We start from the raw sequence: 19,870 nt of genomic DNA on the forward strand, positions 1-19,870 counted from the left end.
GCAAACTCTGTGTTCAACAAAACAGAAGCATGGTAGGCAAATTATCCCTGTCCTAAAGCAGTGAGGATTTTATTGTGCAGTAGTACTTTGGAAAATTCATTAAACATAGTTCATTGCCAGTGCAATTCTTACATTAAATGGTACATAGGCTCTGAGACAAATGCATAGTAATGCAATTTTGTTGTTAAATTAAGTGAAGCAAAATTATACCCTTCAGCTCCTGCTAAAATGTTCGGCAGGAAAATGGAAGAACATCTCCATAATTAATGATTAGCACCACCGTAGAAAGGTGCATTCATTAAGGGCAAAATCCACCCTTTGTGTAACTCTGCAAGTCATTAGAGTTGCAGCAGGGATAATTTTGTCCCTAAATGTCTGACTGTCTCTGGGCTCAGAGAGAGTTCCATGCATCTTCCACAAAAGGCTCTCTATAGAGATGTACTTGATACTCAAGCTCTGTATTCAAATTCTTAATTACGCTGGCCTTCAGCAGAAACGTCTACTTCATGACAAACATTCTCACCTTCCAAGAGCTGCCTCATGAAGACATGGATTGTGAGTGTTTATATAGAGTTTGACTGGTAGTTTGTTGCCCAAAAGATCAACTATTTCAATGGGGAAAAGACCTCATGTACTAGAAAGTACAGGAATTACAGTTTTCAGAGTAGCAGCCGTGTTAGTCTGTATCCGCAAAAAGAAGAACAGGAGTACTTGTGGCACCTTAGAGACTAACAAATTTATTAGAGCATAAGCTTTCGTGGACTTGCTATTCTTCAGGAGAGGTCAAACCAAGCTTAGCTCAACCTGTGATAGTAACCTTCTGAACCATATGCCCATGCCTTACAGGCTAGCCAGGATGAAGTCTGAGGTAAAGAAAAACCGTGAGCAAAGGGAGCAGGTGGAGAAAATCAAGTCTCAGGTGACAGAGATGCGAAAGGAGGCCCTGGCAGTGCAGTTCAAAGAATGGACATTGGATGTCAGTGGAAAGCTACCACTCACACTGGTAACTAGGGCAGATATTCATAGAAACACTGCTATGTTTCCACCCAGGAGGAAGAGAATGGAGGCTATTGTGGAAGTGAGTTTGCTATGTTATATAGCAGGAAGGATGGTCCAGTGGTTAGGCACTAGCCTAGGACCCACAAGATCTGCCTTCAAGTCCCTGCTCTGCCTCAGACTTTCTGTGACCTTGGCTAAATGACTTAGCCTCTCTGCGCCCCAGCTGCCCAATGGGATAATAGCCCTGGCTGCTGCACAGAGGGGTTGTGAGGATAAATCCATTATTGTGTAGTGCACAGGCACTACCGTAATGGGAGCTAGATAAGTGCCGCAGATAATTTTATATCTCTGAGCCTTGGGTCTCCTGGCGGCAGCTGGTCACAACTCAAAATCTACCTCAGAAGACACTGGGTGGCTTACTCCCATCCTGTCCTTTCAGGGCCACCATTAATTCCATTGTCCCCCTCTGCCCCAAACTATTGACTCGCTGTTTGAGAAGACAAGACTTAAAGCCATCATGATGGACCGACCAGTCTGGGGTGCTGGTACAGACACTTTCCATAGATGGCAAATAAGTCACCTGCTGTGAAACTCCCCTGAGGCCCACTAGCTTTCTGGGCTATACAAGGCACATAACATAGATGTGGTTTGAATTTCTGTTAGTGGTGAGAGGCCGGGGGGGCTAAAGTAATGTTCGTTAGGATGGGAAAATTCCAGAATTGCTGCAGTGTGCCTGCTATTGTCTAGCATAACATTCCCATTTACTTACTAGAAACCCTTGAAGGGTGACCTCTTCAGATCACAGGGCTCTGGGTATGGTCTGTGATGCAGTCATCCATTCTCAGCACCGGTGTATCCTTATGTTGCCGTAAAGATTTGAGGAGCCCTGGGCAAAAACAAAGCAGGAAGAAAATAAATGGCAAGACATTTCTGAGAAACCAATTGCTATAGAGCTGCTGTATCTAAATCTGTTCATAACAATCAAATGGTGATAACCCGGGCCAGAGTGTCAATGCCGGGTAAGCAGGTGCCCTTTTGCTGTTCAGGCGTGGGGAGAGAGTAAAAGTAGAGCTGCTTTGAGTTTAAGGAGAAGTGGAGATGAGCAAAGATTGTTTCTCTGACTCAGGCTTTTAATTGTTGTTTTGATTTATAGGTTCAGAGTGCCCTGAGGTCATTTCTGGATGTCATTTCTACTCCTTTGGGAGCGGGGCCGGGTAAGGTCACAAGTGTTTTCTTTGGTTTATTTTCCTTGGTCTGATGTCTGGTGCAGAATGGGAGCAAAAGGAAAGTAGGCATGGAATCTGTAAGGACAGTCACGGTATACCGGCCACGAGTCTCGCTTGCAAGACTTCAAGTGGGGAGGGGCAGAGGGTGAACCATTGTGTTGGCTTAGTGTGTGTGTGGTTTTTTTTAAATAAAATTATGTAAAAATAACACCACAGCTTGTGGGCCCCCCACCCACATGACAGCACAAAACCTGAGTAAATGTACTTGGCACAGGGGATCTAAAACGGGCTGGGGAACAAGGAATCCTCTCCCCATCTGGTGGGGTCTCCTGATGGAAATGTGCAGCCATGCTACAGCTAGTCCTAGAGTCCATGGACTATAGCAGTAGCTGCAGAACCTGTGTGCCCACAGGGATCTGTTCCGTTCCGTGTCGTGTTCCTGACTCCCCAAGTCCATCCCCATCACAGGCCCCTCTTCCACATTGCTGCAGAGCTCTGCAGGGTGAAAAGGCAGGCAGACTTCCTCTCCAGGGCCTCCAGCTCCCCCAGATGAATTGGACCTGCACCAGCTCCGCTCCATGCCCATGGAAACGGGGGAGGGGTGCAGCATTTGGCCCAGTCATTTTAGACTACGTTGATCTGGGCCTCTCTAGTTGCCAGGAACAGACTCACAGAGCCCCTTCCTAAGTAATAAAACTCTGACAGCAGAAAGTAGCTTGTTCCTCTTCCCTTTCCCCCACATTAGCCAAACCTGCTCCCCATGTGTGCATGAAAATCAGCTGAAGATCCCCCAGCCCTCTCTCCTTTCATACTAGGGCCATATTGGCATGTTTGGGGGTGGGTAAAAAATGAAAGCGTGGCGGAGCTGTTACCTTCTAGGGCAAATCCTGAAATGTGCCTGAGAATTCCGCGACAAGGCTCATCTTCTCTGGGCATTTCCTCTAGCCAGTGAAAGGAAGGACAGTGACATACAATGAGACGAGGCCCACATACCAGAGCACTCAGCACTGAACCAATTTGCATAATTCTCGTCCTCTTTATGGCTTACGCTTGACATAATTAAATAATGATAATTGAATAGATAGGGCTAGAAATGTTGAAGTGGCAGTGGAAAGACTGTTGTCAGACCTTTAAAATAAATAGAGGTATTATGATCATCAGTAACAACAAATTTGTCTTTGCTGGAAGATGTGAGGCTACGTAGGACACTCAAAAGCCCATTGCAATCCTCCCTCTGAAATAGCCTTTCTCCACAGCTTGGCTTTGCCCAACCCCTTTTTATGATAGTAAGCATTGCCTGAGTATTGAGCTTAGATTGGCAGCACACCGTCTGAATGGCAAACCCAATCCTCAGGTGCTATTGTGGCGCTGTTGGGGATACTGGCACTCTAAGGAAGAAGGAAGTTCCTGGCCAGATGGTTACTCTACAGGCATTCTAGGCACTATTGGCAGTATTTTACTCACAGCCCTGCTTTGTTTCTCAGTGTATTTCACTTAACAGAGTCCAATACACTAAGTGAGCATTAAGCCATGTTTGATAGGTTCATCAAGATAATGTATAACTTCTGGATGTCTTAAGGAAGCAAGAAATATATAGGTTCCACGGAGAGTGTTCTCATTATTCCTGATGTTTCACTCACCATATTGTAGAAGTAAGACTAACAGGATAATAATCCCAATAGAGAGAACATTTCTTCTTTCAAGATTTCCCACACAAATCCTTGGCATTTCTTCTCAGGTCCACTACTGTTGCCCAGAAACAGGCCAAAAGGTGGCTGCAAAGGTTGTAAAGTCAACAGGAATATCTCCATATGGCCGCTAGAATAAGTGTCTTGTTTTCAGACTACAGAAGCTCCAGGCCTTGCTGGTAATTCCAAAGTCATGCCACAGGTGCAAGGAACCTGACCACTTATTCCCAACATGTAAAGGAATTACACCCATTCATTACAGCACAAGCCAGGCATAAGCAGATGTAACTCCCATTGAAGTCATTGTGATTTGCACCTATTTATGTCATGTTTGAATCTGGCCATAAATCTTTGTCTGCACCAGTCCATATTGCTTGCCTTTCAGAAGGGAACTGCAGTTTCTCAGCAATGGAAAGGGATATAAGAATCAGCCCCAGCCTGTATTTATATAGCCAGGAAGTACACTACTGATTTGGAAGCAGATCTGAACTTGCAAGGTATATACAGGGGTTTAAATTCCCTGCCATTCCCAGCCACAGGCCAGAGTAGCCCTAGGTAGAAATACAATTCTGCAAAAATACATCTGCCTATTTTCTGTCTAATCTTCTCTCCTTCTCCATTAGAGATCTACGACAGGAAGCTGGAAACCATAGATACACTGGGGGAAAAAGTGAATGAGGAAGAGTTTACGGAGGTGAGAAGCTAAATAACTGCACCTGAGTCAGAATTTTATTCCTATTATTGATGCCTTTTATGAGTGTTTCCTCCCCTGGTGGGTGCGGACAATAGAAGATGAGAGGCCTCCCCCTTCTCCCTAGCCCCAGGCTGTGACTCTGGCAATGTTGGGTCACTCCATGTTCCCAGGTTGCCATTATTATCTGCTCACATCCACATACCCATCCTTATTTTGTAGACCCCGCCTCCGCCCCCATCACTCCAGTAGAGTGGAATTTTAGCTTCCTCCAAAGTCGCTGTCTGTGGAGCTCTATGGATTAATTATCAGGGATATTTTAAAAGCCATGTTGTTAAAACATCTCCCTGGTGCCCTCCTTAGCATGCGTGAAAACACCACCTCTGCCATGCTGCAAGGAGCTGTGTTTCAAATCACTCGTGAATTCAGATTTTTCATCAACAGCACACAGGAGACGGTCTCCCAATGTAACTAGCATTCTAATGTAATTAGTATGGTTCCCATAGTGCTACTATTCCTTTGGGAATTCTGTTAACCAAAGTACAATACAACAGAAGGCTAATCAGGGATGAACAGCATTACTATTTTTGCCCATAGAGTGAGTATATTTTGCCACCATGTGGCTTTGGTTTAAATTCCACACCAGGGAGTGTACAGAACATAAGGGAAGCATTCGGTAGCTTTTGCAGGGAACTTACGAAAAAAGCTCCTGTTGCAGAGGAGCTTCCGGCATGCTGTCCATCGGACACAAGGATTCAGCGAGGATGACTGCGGTGCTAGGCTGCTCCCATTCATCTGTGGGGAACTAGGGTAGTAGTTCATTTATCACAGCAACCAAATAATCTCAAAAGGTCAAATGTATCAGCCCTGCCTCCTCCTCCTCTTACCCCCAACCCCTCTGTGCCTTGGGTTTTTTCTAACCCAGCACATTGTGGTTTAATTCAAGGAAGCGTCCCTGACTGTGTCCTATTTTGTGAAGGTGATGGAGCGTGTGTGGGTGGTATGAGTGAGCGTGTGGGCCTGAACATGTGTGTGCATGTGTATGTCAGCAAGCATGTGTGTCAGCTGCATGATGGTGAGTGTGTCTTTGAACTATTACAGTGACAAAGCTGTAACAAATGAAAGAAACAACCATATAAATACAGCTATCCCTCTCGCTCCATCTTCCAGCATGTCAGTTTTTGTGACCACTACCTGCTCTGGTAACAGTCATATAAATGACCAGTTTTCCAGTCCCAGTAAGTCTTTGTAAACTTGTTCTATTCCTACAACTCCCAAAGGAAGGTGGAAGACAAAAGAAGATTTAAGTCATCTTAAGAAAATGCTACTAAGACTTTAAAAATCAGGATATAAATGTATGGTTATGATTTGAGTTCTTATTTACCCAATACCCTTGTGTATCAGAATTAAATGTGTCTTCAGTGAACCAAAAGTCTCTCAGGACACTGGTTGATTGTATGCCTGGGTCACTGCCCCATGGCATAAATTTAAAGCAAGGTATGTGAAGGGGATTCCTGTAGACTCCAGTGCATCCACATTAACTCTGCTACTACTAATGGTGCTGTTAATCTGCCTGAGCAGTTCCCATAAATCATTGTGAACAGAATATATAGCAAGTGCTGTCATCTAGTGGTTAGAGAATAGAAGACAAAACTGGTTTGTGTTGTGGCCTTGGTCAAGTCATTTAAGACCATACTTTCTAAAATGTCAATTTATCTTAAATTTGACACCCAAAATTGTGGGACAGTTTTGAAAATGTACCTTAGACCTGTGTCTCATATTACCTATTGGTAAAGTGAGGATAAGTACTACTTCCTTGTGTTCTTGTGAGGCTTAAGAAATTGTTTGTAAAGGGCTTCATTTTGCTCAGATGAGAGGGGCTACATAAACCCTGAGCATGATTATTATAAATGCTGAACAAGTGCACCAATAGAATCACAAAATATCAGCCCAGATGGTCGATTCTCCTTTTAGGCCTGCTTTGGGACAGCGCTCTATTTATATATGCTCTCTCTTAGCCTAGCCTACAGTATAAGAAGCTGTCCCCATCCCACTGTGCTCAGACTTCTAGGATCTACCAAAATAGAAAAGAATTCACTCTAGGGAACAAGTTACAAGTAAATAAAGGAAAAATAACACCAAAAAGTATAGTTAAGAAACGTCACATATGTGACTTTAACTCACCAAAGTCAAGGAATGTAGTTAAGGATTTCATTCTATCACGTTTCCCTTCGTTAACTTAAAAACAACCAAATCAGTTAAAGCTAAATTTACTGGAAAAACTCTCTGGGCTGAGACTTTACCAATCAAGTTTCCACCTACCACCTACCGTAGAGCTAGATTTTATGGTTGGGCTATAAACTGTGAAAAGGAACATTTAGACTAGAAATGATGACAGTCCTTAACTTAGCAGTGCTAGTGGGTGCAGTTACGATAATTAAGAACAGAGCATAAAGCAGCTGTGCAGAGACTAATCCCAAATGACAGTGTGCGATTTCTTTGCCTTCTGCACTCCCAGGAGAGTCACATATTTAGTATTTTCCATAGAGATGCATTTTTGTGATAATTTGTTGAGGATTTCTTTTTTCAGCATGAAATGATATATTTTAAAATTTAACCTCAACATAACTGCATTTAATTAAGGAAACTATTGCAGATAATGGAATCTCAGAGAATCCCTTTTGTCACTAAAAAAAAGTGTGTCAATCCATAATCTCTGCAATACATTAATGAGTTCTGAATAAATTTCTATTACATTCAGTCTAGAAGAATGCTTTAAATAGCACTGTGTGTAGTACTTGTTTTAACTCACAATTGAGGCATACAGTAATAGAAATCAGAAATGTAAAGGACCTACAATGACAGCTTAGCTGGTCTTATTTCCAGCCACTGGAAGATTGTTCCTGCAGTATATTTTCCAGTCCAGTTTTATACGATTCAAGTGATGTGGCTTTCAGCAATTCCCTTGGGAGACTATCCCACAGTCTGAATAGACCTCGCTGTCAGGACATTTCCTCCTCCCCACTCCCCATATTCATCTTAAGTTTATTTTTATTATTAGTTTGCATCATCCTTTTGGAAGACCGAAGAGAAAGATCTGGCCCCAAACTGATGTGGGCCTTTTCACATTTGGAAAGTATTGATTCTTAATGGAGCTGAAAATTAAATGGCTCTTTTTATGTTTTCTTTTTTAACTCAGGGCAGCTCTGGGTTACTTAATGGCTGTTATAGAGTCAGTGGTGGGATCTCACACATTGGTGTTTCTGAGTCTGCAAAAAGGGTCGCTCTTGTTCATTGTATTATTGTGTCCTCAGGAACAGGGTGGTAGATTCTTTTATTTTAAAAGTATTTAGAGCCCACAGACTCCCCCCCCAATTTATAAGACAGGTTAAATCGTGGGCCTACATTATGAAATGGAGGGCCTTAATCACTTTTAGGGCCTGATCCTAAGCTTCTGAAGTCAAGGGAAAGACTCCCATTTACTTCAGTGGGCTTTGAATGAGGTCCTTAGGGCTAGATTCTGCTCTCAAATCTACATGTGGCTTCATCAGATTCCACTGAGGTTAATAACAGCCACAGACACACATCAATGTGCCAAATCTGACCCATTGTCTTTAGTGGTATTTACTACCAACCTAAAGTAGAATGACTTGTTCAATAGAGAAAGACAGATGATGGAAGTGGAAACTTCTTTATTAATAATAAATAAACAACAATTGTGTTTATCGCTTGTATAGCACTTTACATTGTCAGAGTGCTTTACAAACACTAGGCCAGGTCTACACTACCACTTACTTTGGTATAACTTACGTCGCTCAGGGGTGTGAATAAGCCACCCCCTGAGCAATGTAAATTACCCTGACCTAAGCACCAGTGTGGATAGCTACCGCTTCTCATGGAGGTGGATTTATTATGCCAACGGGACAACTCTCTCCCGTTGGCATAGAGGTTCTGCACCACATACGCTTCAGCGGCGCAGCTGTGCCAGTGTAGCGCTTCTAGTGTAGACTGGCCCTAACTCATTAACATTTACTAGGCTGAGGCCTGGTCTACACTACTGGGGTAAGCTACGTGAGCGACGTAACTTAGATTGACTTACTGCGGAGTCTACACCACACTGCATCGACGGGAGACACTCTCCCATCAACTTACCTTACTCCTCTCATTCCGGTGGAATATCGGAGTCAAGCGGAGAGCGCTCAGCCGTCGATTTAGCGGGTCTTCACTAGACCGACTACATTGACCCCCGCTCCATCGATCACAGCAGCATTGATCCCAGGTAAGTGCAGACATGGCCTAAGGTGACACAGACTAGACGAGCACTGTCCCAGTGAACCACTAACTTAAAAAGGTAGAGAAATTAATTATTAAAATGGGCTTTGACTCATGGTGATATATAGCGGGCACCCAAAGGATGCCTTATCACAACCCGTTAATAGCTCTGAGAGTGAGAAAGTGCATTTAGCAACCATGAGTGCCACCTGGGAAGGTGTGTTATGAGAGGAATGACTCACAGGTCAGGAATGAAATATGTCCTTTCACTTCATGTTAGGGGAGAGAAAGAGATAGGGACTCTGTAGCGGAAAGAATCCCAAAGGCTTTCATGTTCCTATCTCCCAGAACTCTTAGATATGTAATCTCACCTTCCTCTTGTTCATGAGTCTCCTGTTTGCATTAAGGAGTTGCACTTGTCGTAGGGGTGAACTCATGGTTCTTTTCTGTTGGCTCTCTCTTCTTATTTTCTCTACGGCTTGTTTTAGTGACTATTATCCCTTCCATGCCTTCACCATCACTCCTAAACAAGAAGGAAACTTTTAAAATAACATATATTTAAAAATTTGAGGCAAATATTTTGTTCAAAGTAAATTTTATTTATGTCTATAATAACACAACTTTTGTCTTCTATATCACCTTTATCTCAAAATTTATAAAAATGAATTAAGCCACCACATTTCCCTTTGAAATAAGCAGTTTTTTCCTCATTCTAAGATGAGGAAATTGAGGCACAGAGATTTTAAGGGCCAAATTCTCAAAAGTGAATTCTAATTATGGGTGTCTTCATTTTTAGGTACCCCGCTTTAGAGAAGTCAATGGGAGCTAAGGATACTTAGCACTAGACAGGACTCAGCCCTTCATGGATAGCTCAACATGACCTGAGTTCCTTTTCCCAAAATGCATAATTTACCACCATGCTCTGTCAATTGAATTCTAGTGCATGCTCCCCAGTTCCCCCATAGCGATTTGGTTATGGTTTCACGTCAGTGTAAATCAGGAGCATCTCCATGGAAGTCAGGGGAATTGTACTGGAGTAGTGTTGTGTAGCTGAGATCAGAATGAGGGTACATCCAGACGGGTAGTAATCGATCTGTCGGGGATCGATATATCGATCCCCAAACGTGCTCCCGTTGACTCCGGAACTCCACCAGGGCGAGCGGCGGTAGCGGAGTTGACGGGGGAGCCGTGGCCGTCGATCCCGCACTGTGAGGACCCGAGGTAAGTCGAAATAAGATACGTCGACTTCAGCTACGCTATTCCCGTAGCTGAAGTTGCGTATCTTACATCGACAACCCCCCCCCCCCCCGCCCAGTGTAGACCAACCCTAAGATTCAGAAAGGTGATCCTGTACCTTTTCCCCTCCGCTTGTCTCACCTTAGGGTGACCAGACAGCAAGTGTGAAAAACCGGGACGGGGTGAAGTGTAATAGAAGCCTATATAAGAAAAAGACCCAAAAATCAAGACTGTCCCTATAAAATCGGGACATCTGGTCACCCTATCTCACCTGCTTCACTGACTCCCTGTGACCTGTGAAATGAATGACCAGGTGCAGACCTATCAGAGTAAGGCTATGAAAATGATAAAGCACAGGACTTTCTTTGACATTTACATAACACAGCCTCTCTTTCTAATAATGGACCAAATCCTCCCCCTAGGGGACAGTCTGACTAGTAGGGGGATTCCATCAGCCCAGGGGCCTGAGGGTGGCAGTAGCCCCATTGCGGATGTACCCCTGCACCACAGGGGATAGAGCCAGTGGATCAGTGTAATCACAGGTCCACTGCTCCCTCCTCCAACCCACCTCTGTAACTTCTCTCTCTGGTGAAACACAGAGCTCTCTCACATTGCTGCATAGACCCTTCTCCATTGGTTCCCTAGTCTCTGCCCCTTCCTCAGTTGCTTCAATGTATTTTTAAACCACCCAGTATAGTAACAAATAATATCAGTTAATTAGCAGTAACCTACCTGTACAGCATTTTCAGTAAACATAAAATGCTGTATCACCGAGGATGATAATAAGGGTCTACTAAGATCATGAATGTGAGTCCCTAGTTCTCAATCCCCTAAGAAAGCAATTAATGTGAAACACCTCCACATTTCACAAACTCCCCACAACATTTGTAGTTTCCCCATCACTGTGGCCGACTCCAGAAACCTGCTGTAATAATTCAGCCCACACTTTGAGACTCTGGTTTATTCTGACAGCCATTATTATTTATGTAGACCACATTTTTGGAACAGTATTGCTTTTGCTCATGAAACCCACATGGCTATAAATCCAGAGTGTTAAAGTGTCTCCAAGACTAGGGCTTAAGATAAATCTAGGTTTCAGTAGTATTCCCAGTGTCAGAGGACTTAGGTGACAGCAGGGTCATTTTCAAGTGGTGGTGCTTGTTTTTTTTCCAAATGGTATCCAGAATGATTCTCATCAGCTCTGAAGGCTTGGACAGCAATATGTTTGTGGCATTAAAGAGTTGAATCACTGCAGGTCCTGTAAAAGCCACTTGCTCAAGATGCCACCTCCGGAGTAATGTCAAGAATACCAAATGCTATAGAAAGAACATACAGAGTCAAACTCATCGCTGGAGAGTCTAAGTCTATGGAATTACATAAAGGATGACTCTGGCCCAATGCCTCTGAGCCAGTGAGCGTAGCTAAGTGACCTTTTGGATCAGAAATGAGATGGACTTGTTTAATAAGTGTTTGTTCAGTGCCTACCACAGAGGAGCCCCAATACTGACTGAAATCCTCGCCCCAAATCTGGCATTACTCTTGTGGATAGTGTACTTAATTAAAAACTGCAGATACTGTGATAAACTGGTTTTGATTTCAAGTAGGTATCCCAGCCTCTGTCCCCCAGATGCAGTACAATTTAAAATGTATATACAAAAAGGGAATCTTGGAAAAGAAATGAAACATTTCTACCTCTTCTTTTCTTCCACAGTATGTCCATTCGCACATCAAAACCTTTACAAGTGACACGTTCCAGGAATTCCTGAAGCACCTCTGCCAGTGTGCTGATGATTTCCGAGACATAATAAGACATGACATCTGGCGGCAGATGTTTACTGACCTTTTCCTGGACTGTGACCACGGAAAGGTAGGTAAAGAAACCCTCACCAGATATTTGACAATGTCATGTTTCTGATCCGGTATCTCTCATTCATGTAATTGCTTCTTTTTTATTCCTAGTCAGTGGCTCCAAGCTCTCTCTTGGTATTAATTCACTTATTTTGGAAGAGAGCAGTTGTTGCAAAGCGAAATGGGTTGATACTTGTTATATAGGGCATGTTTACCCTGCAATGAAAGACCTGCAGCGCTGAGTCTCAGAGCCTGGATCCGTTGACTCAGGCTTGCAGGATTTGGGCTTTGGGACTAAAAATTGTGGAGTTGATGCTCGGTCTGAAACCTGGGCACTGAGACCCACCCCCTTCACGAGTCAATTGACCCGTGGTCTGAGGCTCAGTGCAGCAGGTTTTTTATTGATGTGTAGACATACCCACAGACATAAAAACAGTCAACATCCTGTCTCCATAATCTTGCATTTACTCCTCTTACCTGTGTTGTGTATTCCATTCATCACCCTTCTGCTGATGTTCATTGCAAGCCTACCCAGAATGAATTAACTGCTCTATAATAGAATTCTAATTAGGCCATTATCTCTAAAAGAATAGCATTACAGAGCACATTTTAGCAGCAACAATTTTAGAGAATTAGAGAGAGAAGGTGGGTGAGGTAATATCTTTTATTGGACCAACTTCTGTTGAAAGATATTACCTCACCCACCACGTCTCTCCAATATCCTGGGACTGACATGGCTACAACTACACTGTTTTAAAGAATGCGAGGCAAGCTGTTATCTCAGTTCAGGGGTCGGAAAAGTGATGTGTCTCCAACTCAACCAGAAGATATTTAAATTCCTAATTCCCATCAGGAAGATCAAAAAGGTATCTTCTTAGACAGAGGAGAACACAGACAGTCTTATTTCTCTGCATTTTCAAGGAGTCCCCTCTCCTCTCATTCTTTGCTGGGTGAGTGTGACGGAATACTGCACATACAAGCACAGGGAGGTGTGAGAAGGGACGATATCAGACATTCTACATTGTAGTTTAGTAATCACCATCTCTCTGCCTCTGATAACAATGCCATCTCAGAAAAGAATCATTAATGCTAGAATCAAATGAGAAGAGAGGACAGCTACCCACATGAACACCAGTCTTTGGGTGGAGAAAAATAATCACAGTCAAAACATGGCTGCTCTTGATATCAGCTTAGGCAGACTTGCTCACCACATTTAGTTTACAAACAGCGTAGTTATTGCACTTCTCTTGGATCTGACATGGGTGCCCTCCCAGGGCTGTAGTCAGTCTGTGCTATACTGTACCCACGGTGGAGATCAGAGGGGTAAGCTAATCCATGAAGACCTCTGACTTTTGGAGTGTGATCGATCACCTGTGGTAATATTTTGTGAAGCACAGCAAGCTAGTTCCTTCCATTTCCAAATTTGCATTTGTTTGGTGGCAGGTAATTATTCCCATTTTGCAGGGGTGAGTGGTGTTCTCTGTCTCAGTTATTTACAGTTAGGGCCATAAAGGGATACAAAATGGAGAGAAGTATTTAAGCTATAGTCTGATTACAAGGAATCCACACAATCATTATTATGATTTCAAAAATGTACATCTGTGAGGATGTCAGCCCAGCAAGAATCCCCTGAAATAGCTAGGCTAGCTACTTAATCACACCCCAGAACAATGTCAGAATAGAACTAAAACTCTACTCTAATCCCCATCAAGGAAAAGACACTTCGAATGTAAATCTCATGGTCTCACTGTGCCTAGGTGTGTTTAGCACAGTTCCATTTGACATTGGAACTGTATCTGCATGAATTTGCCGAGCATTTTCTGCCCAGGATCTTCTAAAGTAACTGATTACAGTAACAGATTACTTTTAAAATTACTGCACAGCTGACAAGTTATCTGACAGATAACTTTCTCCAGACAGAAAAAGAACACAGATTTCCTTACCCTTAGTCACCCTGGCAATGCTGTCCTGGGCAGCATCAAGGATATTTTGGTTGTCACGGTATACACATCTCTACATACAGTGCAGAATAATCAAAATGTAACTGCTGATCTTTCACTGATCAGAGATGCTGGCGTGTACAACTTGGGGATTTGGCAATGGGTTATAGAGCCTTTGCTGGAAGTGACTCAGGGTTGTCACCATGCGGTGGCTGGGTGAAATGAATTAGGGTGTCTCAGTCCAGTTGCCACAAGAAAACACCACTGTGGTTGGCACTAATTGGCCCCTTTGTTGCCAATCCCAGCAGACAGGCCAAGGGCTGAATAAGCCAGGAAGCCTGAACGAATTCTTCTCCCTGCTAGGAGTAGTCCCACTATGCCAGGTAAAAGTGAGGCAGTATGAGGACAGCTGCCCTGCTGTTATTTATGGTGTACTGAACCTTCTCTGCAGATCAGTGAAGGACTCAGTGTTCCGAGATAGCAGGCTGGAATCTGTCATCACCCCAAATTCATACACCAGACGGATCAAACATATTTTTCACAGAGAATACTATTGCTAGGAAATTGAAGACCCCATTATAATGCTATTATAACTGGGTTGTGAGTAGCATTGACATGATTTTCCTAGTATAACCCTTCCTCCATCCTTTCTCCCAACCGTATACTATTGTAAACCCACAAATGGAATTGTAAGGGGTCCTTGTCCTATGAAAGCCATGAGCCTGATGGTGGTCTGATAAAGCCATATGAATCCAGGAGTTCACATCAAATTTAAAGCAAGATGGAAATCCAGCCCCAGTCCATGCCCAGGAATTTCTTTCCATACTTAAATATTTTGTGCCTCTACTGTGTTTCATAGCATCAGAAAGCATTTATTCTCAGTCAGACTAAACTGTTGTCAACTTCTTTGTATTTGTCCCCATAATTTAGTTTATTTACTTGACAAAAAGCATCTGTAACCATGAACATCATCTTCATTTTCTCTAAAAGAAATTACTTCATTAATTGTAATTACTTTTTGGAGAAAATGAAAGTTTGCATTAGTGCTGACAACTGTCAGAGAAACTTTCAAGTGATTGTGATGGGCAACAGGTGAAAGAATTTAAAGTGAAAAGAAGGAGGTGTAATGGGAATACTCAGTTGAATATCCAAGCATTCCACCAGTGATGGGGTAATATCTTCAAAAATAGGCGCTGACAGTTTTGTGTTTGGGTTGATGTTAAGGAGGTGCAGAATTAGATCTGGGATATTAAATATAAAAGCAAACTACGTAAAAAGCATGATATTTTCTTGGGAAACAAGGTGACTGTACTCGAATGTCAAGAGGAGGAAGGGACTTGAAAATAAACTGTTAATATGATAAATTTAAGAGATAGGATACAGCTGAAATACAGCTGGATATCCCAGCGCTTCTGACTGGCAGGAACTGAGTTACAAGAGGCTGAGAAATAAAACAACAGGTTCTGTCTGCTCTTTATGGCTATTAAAGAACTTTTGTCACCCTTGCTGATAGATAGGGTTTGCTGAGGTCTCCTTGGCCACAATTCTACCTCTCCCTCCCCACTGTTGCACAGTGTGGTGCCCTCCACCCTAGAGGTGGCTGAATTTCAGTGCTGCTGTAGGCTTAGAGTTTGTGAAGTACTTTGAATCCATCAGGATGAAAGGTGTTACAGTAATACAGAATATAATTTACTTGGTTCCTAAATTTTCAGCATTACCTCCTCCTCCTGGGAGCTTTTTTCTTCTGCATCTCCAATTATCCGTCTCTTTTTGAATTTCAGACCCTTTTGAGAGCTACTGACTGTAGTCTAGTATGGACAGCTCCTGCTCATTTCTGAGTCCTCTCATTCCCTCTCACTACTTTTGCTTTTAGATTACAAACACAGAGGCTACCTGTCACCCATCTTGGGCTCGCTTCCAGAATACAATAGCAAATGTTGTTTATTTCTTCAGTTTAAAGGCATGGAAAGGTTGACACAGAATTAACATCTTAATGAATTTTACACTTGGCAATTTTTACTCTGGGAGCAAAACCTTGGAAGGAAATCTATAATTCAAATTTGAAACTGGTTGCCACAAATAATAGATTTAAGTAATTTATGATCTGATCAAATACTATATTACACTAATGGGAAGGAGATTATGAAGGTGAGAATCGTTAAATAATGACAACATTAACTCATTATTAAAATGGAAGAGCTCCAATTCTTTGGGGTTGCTTTACTTTTTTTAAATCACAATTTCCTAATTGGAAATTACCAATTCCCTCATCTTTTTCTGGCCTTTGCTATCCCCTTCCCCTGTCTCTGAGCAGTAAGGATGTTAATGCCACCCTGCATGTCACAGAGCACTGAGGTCTGCTTCTCCCTGGCTTTGAGGTCAATCATTACTTCCAGGATGTGTCTCTGCAAGGCCAGAGTGAGAGTCCCAAGCCTGTTCAAGACAAGCAGCAGTTCTTAGGAGTAGGAGCAGCCTTTCTAACAAGCATAAAAAATATGCACACATTCACAGAACCACAGTGGGTGATATGAATGCTAGTCACTCTTCCAGAAACCCACCAGGAAACTGCTCTTCTGCTTGCTAGAGCATCAGAACTGCTTATATCTATCATGACATTATCAAGAACTTGTGTGCCTTGTAGGGGCTTGCCACACCAGCGCATACCCTTGGTGAGCTCTTTTCTCTGTAGTGTCAATAACTGATGGTTTAAAGGAGGTGATGGAGGGGGCAAAATCAAACCACCCATAATGCACGCAGCCACTACTGTTGCACAATGCTGTATCTAGAGGAGAAAATTCCTCTGTGACCCCCCTCCAGGCAATCATGACCTTGAAGCATGAGATGGAATTACTTTCATCTTCACATGTAGAACATGTGCTATTATCAGTCATAAAATTAGCCAGTCCTGTTTAGTGGGGAATATGAATATCCGATAGCATGTGGATATAAGAAAACATACACCCTGTAAGTCCTACTTAAGCCCTGTGGATGAAATCCTGGCTCCAGCAAAATCAAATTGACTTTAGTGGAACCAGGATTCACCTCAAGGGTACAAGTGGGATTTATGACACATAGGCCTGGGTCCTCAAAGATAGATAGGCAACTGACTTCCATTGAAATCAGTGAGAGTTAGGTGCCTAAATACTTTTGAGGATCTGGGCCATAGGTCTTGTTCTGGCCCACTGCCAAGGACTACATGTCACATAGAGGTAGCACTCAGGTTTCACAGATCACACAAGATGCTTCTCTGGTAAGTTTGGATGTGAAAAACCAGAACTAAAGAAACTATCTTGAACCATTGACTGTAACTGTTATGTCTAGGCTGGCCTCTTGGACAGGCAGAGGACACTGGCCTTACTGGAAGACTTCTATGACAGCAGCCCAGTGATTGCTAGGAGGAGATTCTGTAATCCAAGACAATGTAAGTACAGTGGAGCTGGAACATATTTAAAAATTCATATTTAAAAATTCATAACAAGAAAAATTATTCTAGAAGTAATGAAACTGCCCAATTTGCAAAAGCCCCATCTCCAATGCTAAGCTTTGGGTTTCTGAGTTTGTATGCACTGGTAGCACTTTCAGGGAATTCTATGTTCACTAGGAAGTACTTTTCTCCATTTTCTCACTCTTTTGCATTCTACTTCACCTCCAGTTAGCAATCATAAAAACAATGCAAGCTATCAACTAAACAACTACTTTTCTATATTAGGGCCAATAATTGAATTGCAAGAGATAGAGCTTACTGAGTTCTGGGGAGACTTTGATGATGGACGGATAGCTTCTGAGGAATCCAGCCAAAGATTTGGATTGTCTCAACCAGAAGTTTCTGAGGGAAGGATTCTATCCTCTAACGTGCTAGTTGCTAATGGTCAAGCTGCATATGAAACTTGCATCTTGATAGATGAACCAGGAGGGCCAGAGGCAGAGCAGGACCAAGCAGTTGCTCTTGAACAAAAGGCCACGAGTGAATCTGGGACAGACGAGATCAGTAAGGAGGAACCTGGTTTAATTGGCGAGCTCAGTGAGATTGTTCCAGTAATTGCACTCGGAGAAGAGCATATAGTCTCACCTACAGAACCTGGTTCTGAAGTTCAGGTGAATCAAGAGGGAGAAGGTTTCACTGCTGAGTTGTATGAAATTGTTTCACCATCAACCCCTGGAGAAGAGAATCCAGTCTCAGAGGAGAAACCTGGTCCGGAAGGACAGGTCAGCCAGAAAGGACTCTATGTAAATACAGAGATGGAAGAAACTGACACATTACCACACTCCGAAGCATCAAACACCCTCTTGGAAACGGAAGCAAATGATGTTAACATGAGTCAAGAGGCCTCCAGATCTGACAGTAGAAAGGGATCTACAGTCCTTAATAAGGAAACTACTTCCTCTGAGGATATGGACACGGAGAATCAGATTGATACTGCAGATCCAGAGAGCCAGAATGAACCTATTCCAGTAGCAGCTCCCGAGCAAGAGAACGGAAACATAGATAAAGAACATGGCTCTGAAGAACGGGTCAGCCAGGAAGATCACAATGTGGCTATAGAGCCGAGTGAACTCATTCTAGCCCCAAACTCTGAAGAAGAGAATAGAACCTTGGAGAAGGAACTTGATTCAGAAGCACAAGTCCATCAGGAGGACAATGATTTGATTGCAGAGCCGAATGGGGCAGTTCCAATACTAATGCCTGAAGCAGAAGGCATAATCTCAGAAGAGGAAGCTGAATCAGAGGAGAAAGTCACTGCTCTAATACCAGAGAATAAAGAGGAAACTGCAGATCTTGGGAAAGAACCCCCTGAAGAAAAAGAGCGTGGTTCTGAGGAACATGGCAGTCAATCAGAATTACAAGCAGAAACCAACATGCCGGCTGAGGACTCCACACCAAGCCTTCCACATGAGCAATTACTTTTGCAAGACCAGAGTACAGGTAAAGCATATTTTCTGATGTGACATTGGATCTTGGGCTCTGGGTACACACAAAATTGCACTGGTTTAACTACAGGTGTGATTTTAAACTGATTTAAAACCTGTGCAAGTATATGAATAGCCACTCTCATTTCAGATTGGGACTACTTTATTTTGATTTAGAAAAACTGGATTAAGCTCAATTGAAATAGACACTTTTAAACCAAATAAGAGCATCTATATAAAAACCTGCACTGGTTTAAAAAACACATTAAGTTAAACTGGTGCAAGTTTATAAGTAGACAAGGCCTTAGGCTTTTATACTTTCTCAGCATGATGTTTCCAATCAAGATTTTACAGTATGTTCCACTCAGACAATATCAAGCACTTGCTCGATCTGTGATATGTATTCCAGACACTAAACAGCTATTTGAAAGCAAAATGGTGCTTTTTTAAGCAACACTGCCTTTCTAATAGACAGAATCTTAATGTTTCCTTTTCCTTTGGAATATCATGACAGAGGGAAATCTGGTAACATTAAATATAGCAATGTGTTTTAATAATTATTAGGAAAATGAAACAAAGAGCCTTAAGGAGATAGATTATGGCATTGAATAGCAAAAGGTGCTTATTTTAATCTCTTGTCACATTTCTAAAAGGGATATTGTACTTTTCAATTATATATGAGGGCCCTTATTATAGGAAAGCTGCAATTGGGGAATTCCAGGGCTCCCACTAAGCCATGCTAAACACTTTGTTGAATACAAATATGGGGACAGACTTCCCCTCCGATGCTCCATTAGTCAATCCTCTTGTGCTCCACCGTTTCAGGCACTACAAGGGCTGGGTCTGTGTTGTGTCCCGTTTAATGTTGCATGACAAATTCCTTATCTCAGGTGGAGCTTGTTTAAAAGGCCCTGTAAATGAGAGTGCAGGACACTGGCCTCTAAAGCTCTTCACATCTAACCGGTGGGTGTCCAAGCCATGGGAAATACTCAGTGTACAGTATGTATTTATTATTCATACACAACGGGTCCAATGCACATATTCCCTTCACTATGGGAGGTG

At 42.7% G+C, this 19,870-nt stretch overlaps 1 protein-coding gene across 3 annotated transcripts in view; it reads left to right on the forward strand.

Moving 5' to 3' along the window:
• The window catches only part of EFCAB5 (EF-hand calcium binding domain 5), a 63,851-nt gene that overhangs the window by 18,907 nt on the left and 25,074 nt on the right, over window positions 1–19,870 (forward strand). For all 3 annotated transcript variants that reach the window (XM_065572855.1, XM_065572854.1, XM_065572856.1), the window contains exons 4-9: window positions 847–1,003; window positions 2,153–2,213; window positions 4,537–4,607; window positions 11,824–11,979; window positions 17,222–17,321; window positions 17,610–18,824. In XM_065572855.1, coding sequence (XP_065428927.1) covers window positions 847–1,003; window positions 2,153–2,213; window positions 4,537–4,607; window positions 11,824–11,979; window positions 17,222–17,321; window positions 17,610–18,824 — 1,760 coding nt within the window. The remainder of the gene's footprint in view (window positions 1–846; window positions 1,004–2,152; window positions 2,214–4,536; window positions 4,608–11,823; window positions 11,980–17,221; window positions 17,322–17,609; window positions 18,825–19,870) is intronic.

The sequence above is a fragment of the Chrysemys picta genome, chromosome 19 (assembly GCF_011386835.1).
Source record: "Chrysemys picta bellii isolate R12L10 chromosome 19, ASM1138683v2, whole genome shotgun sequence".
NCBI lineage: Eukaryota > Metazoa > Chordata > Testudines > Emydidae > Chrysemys > Chrysemys picta.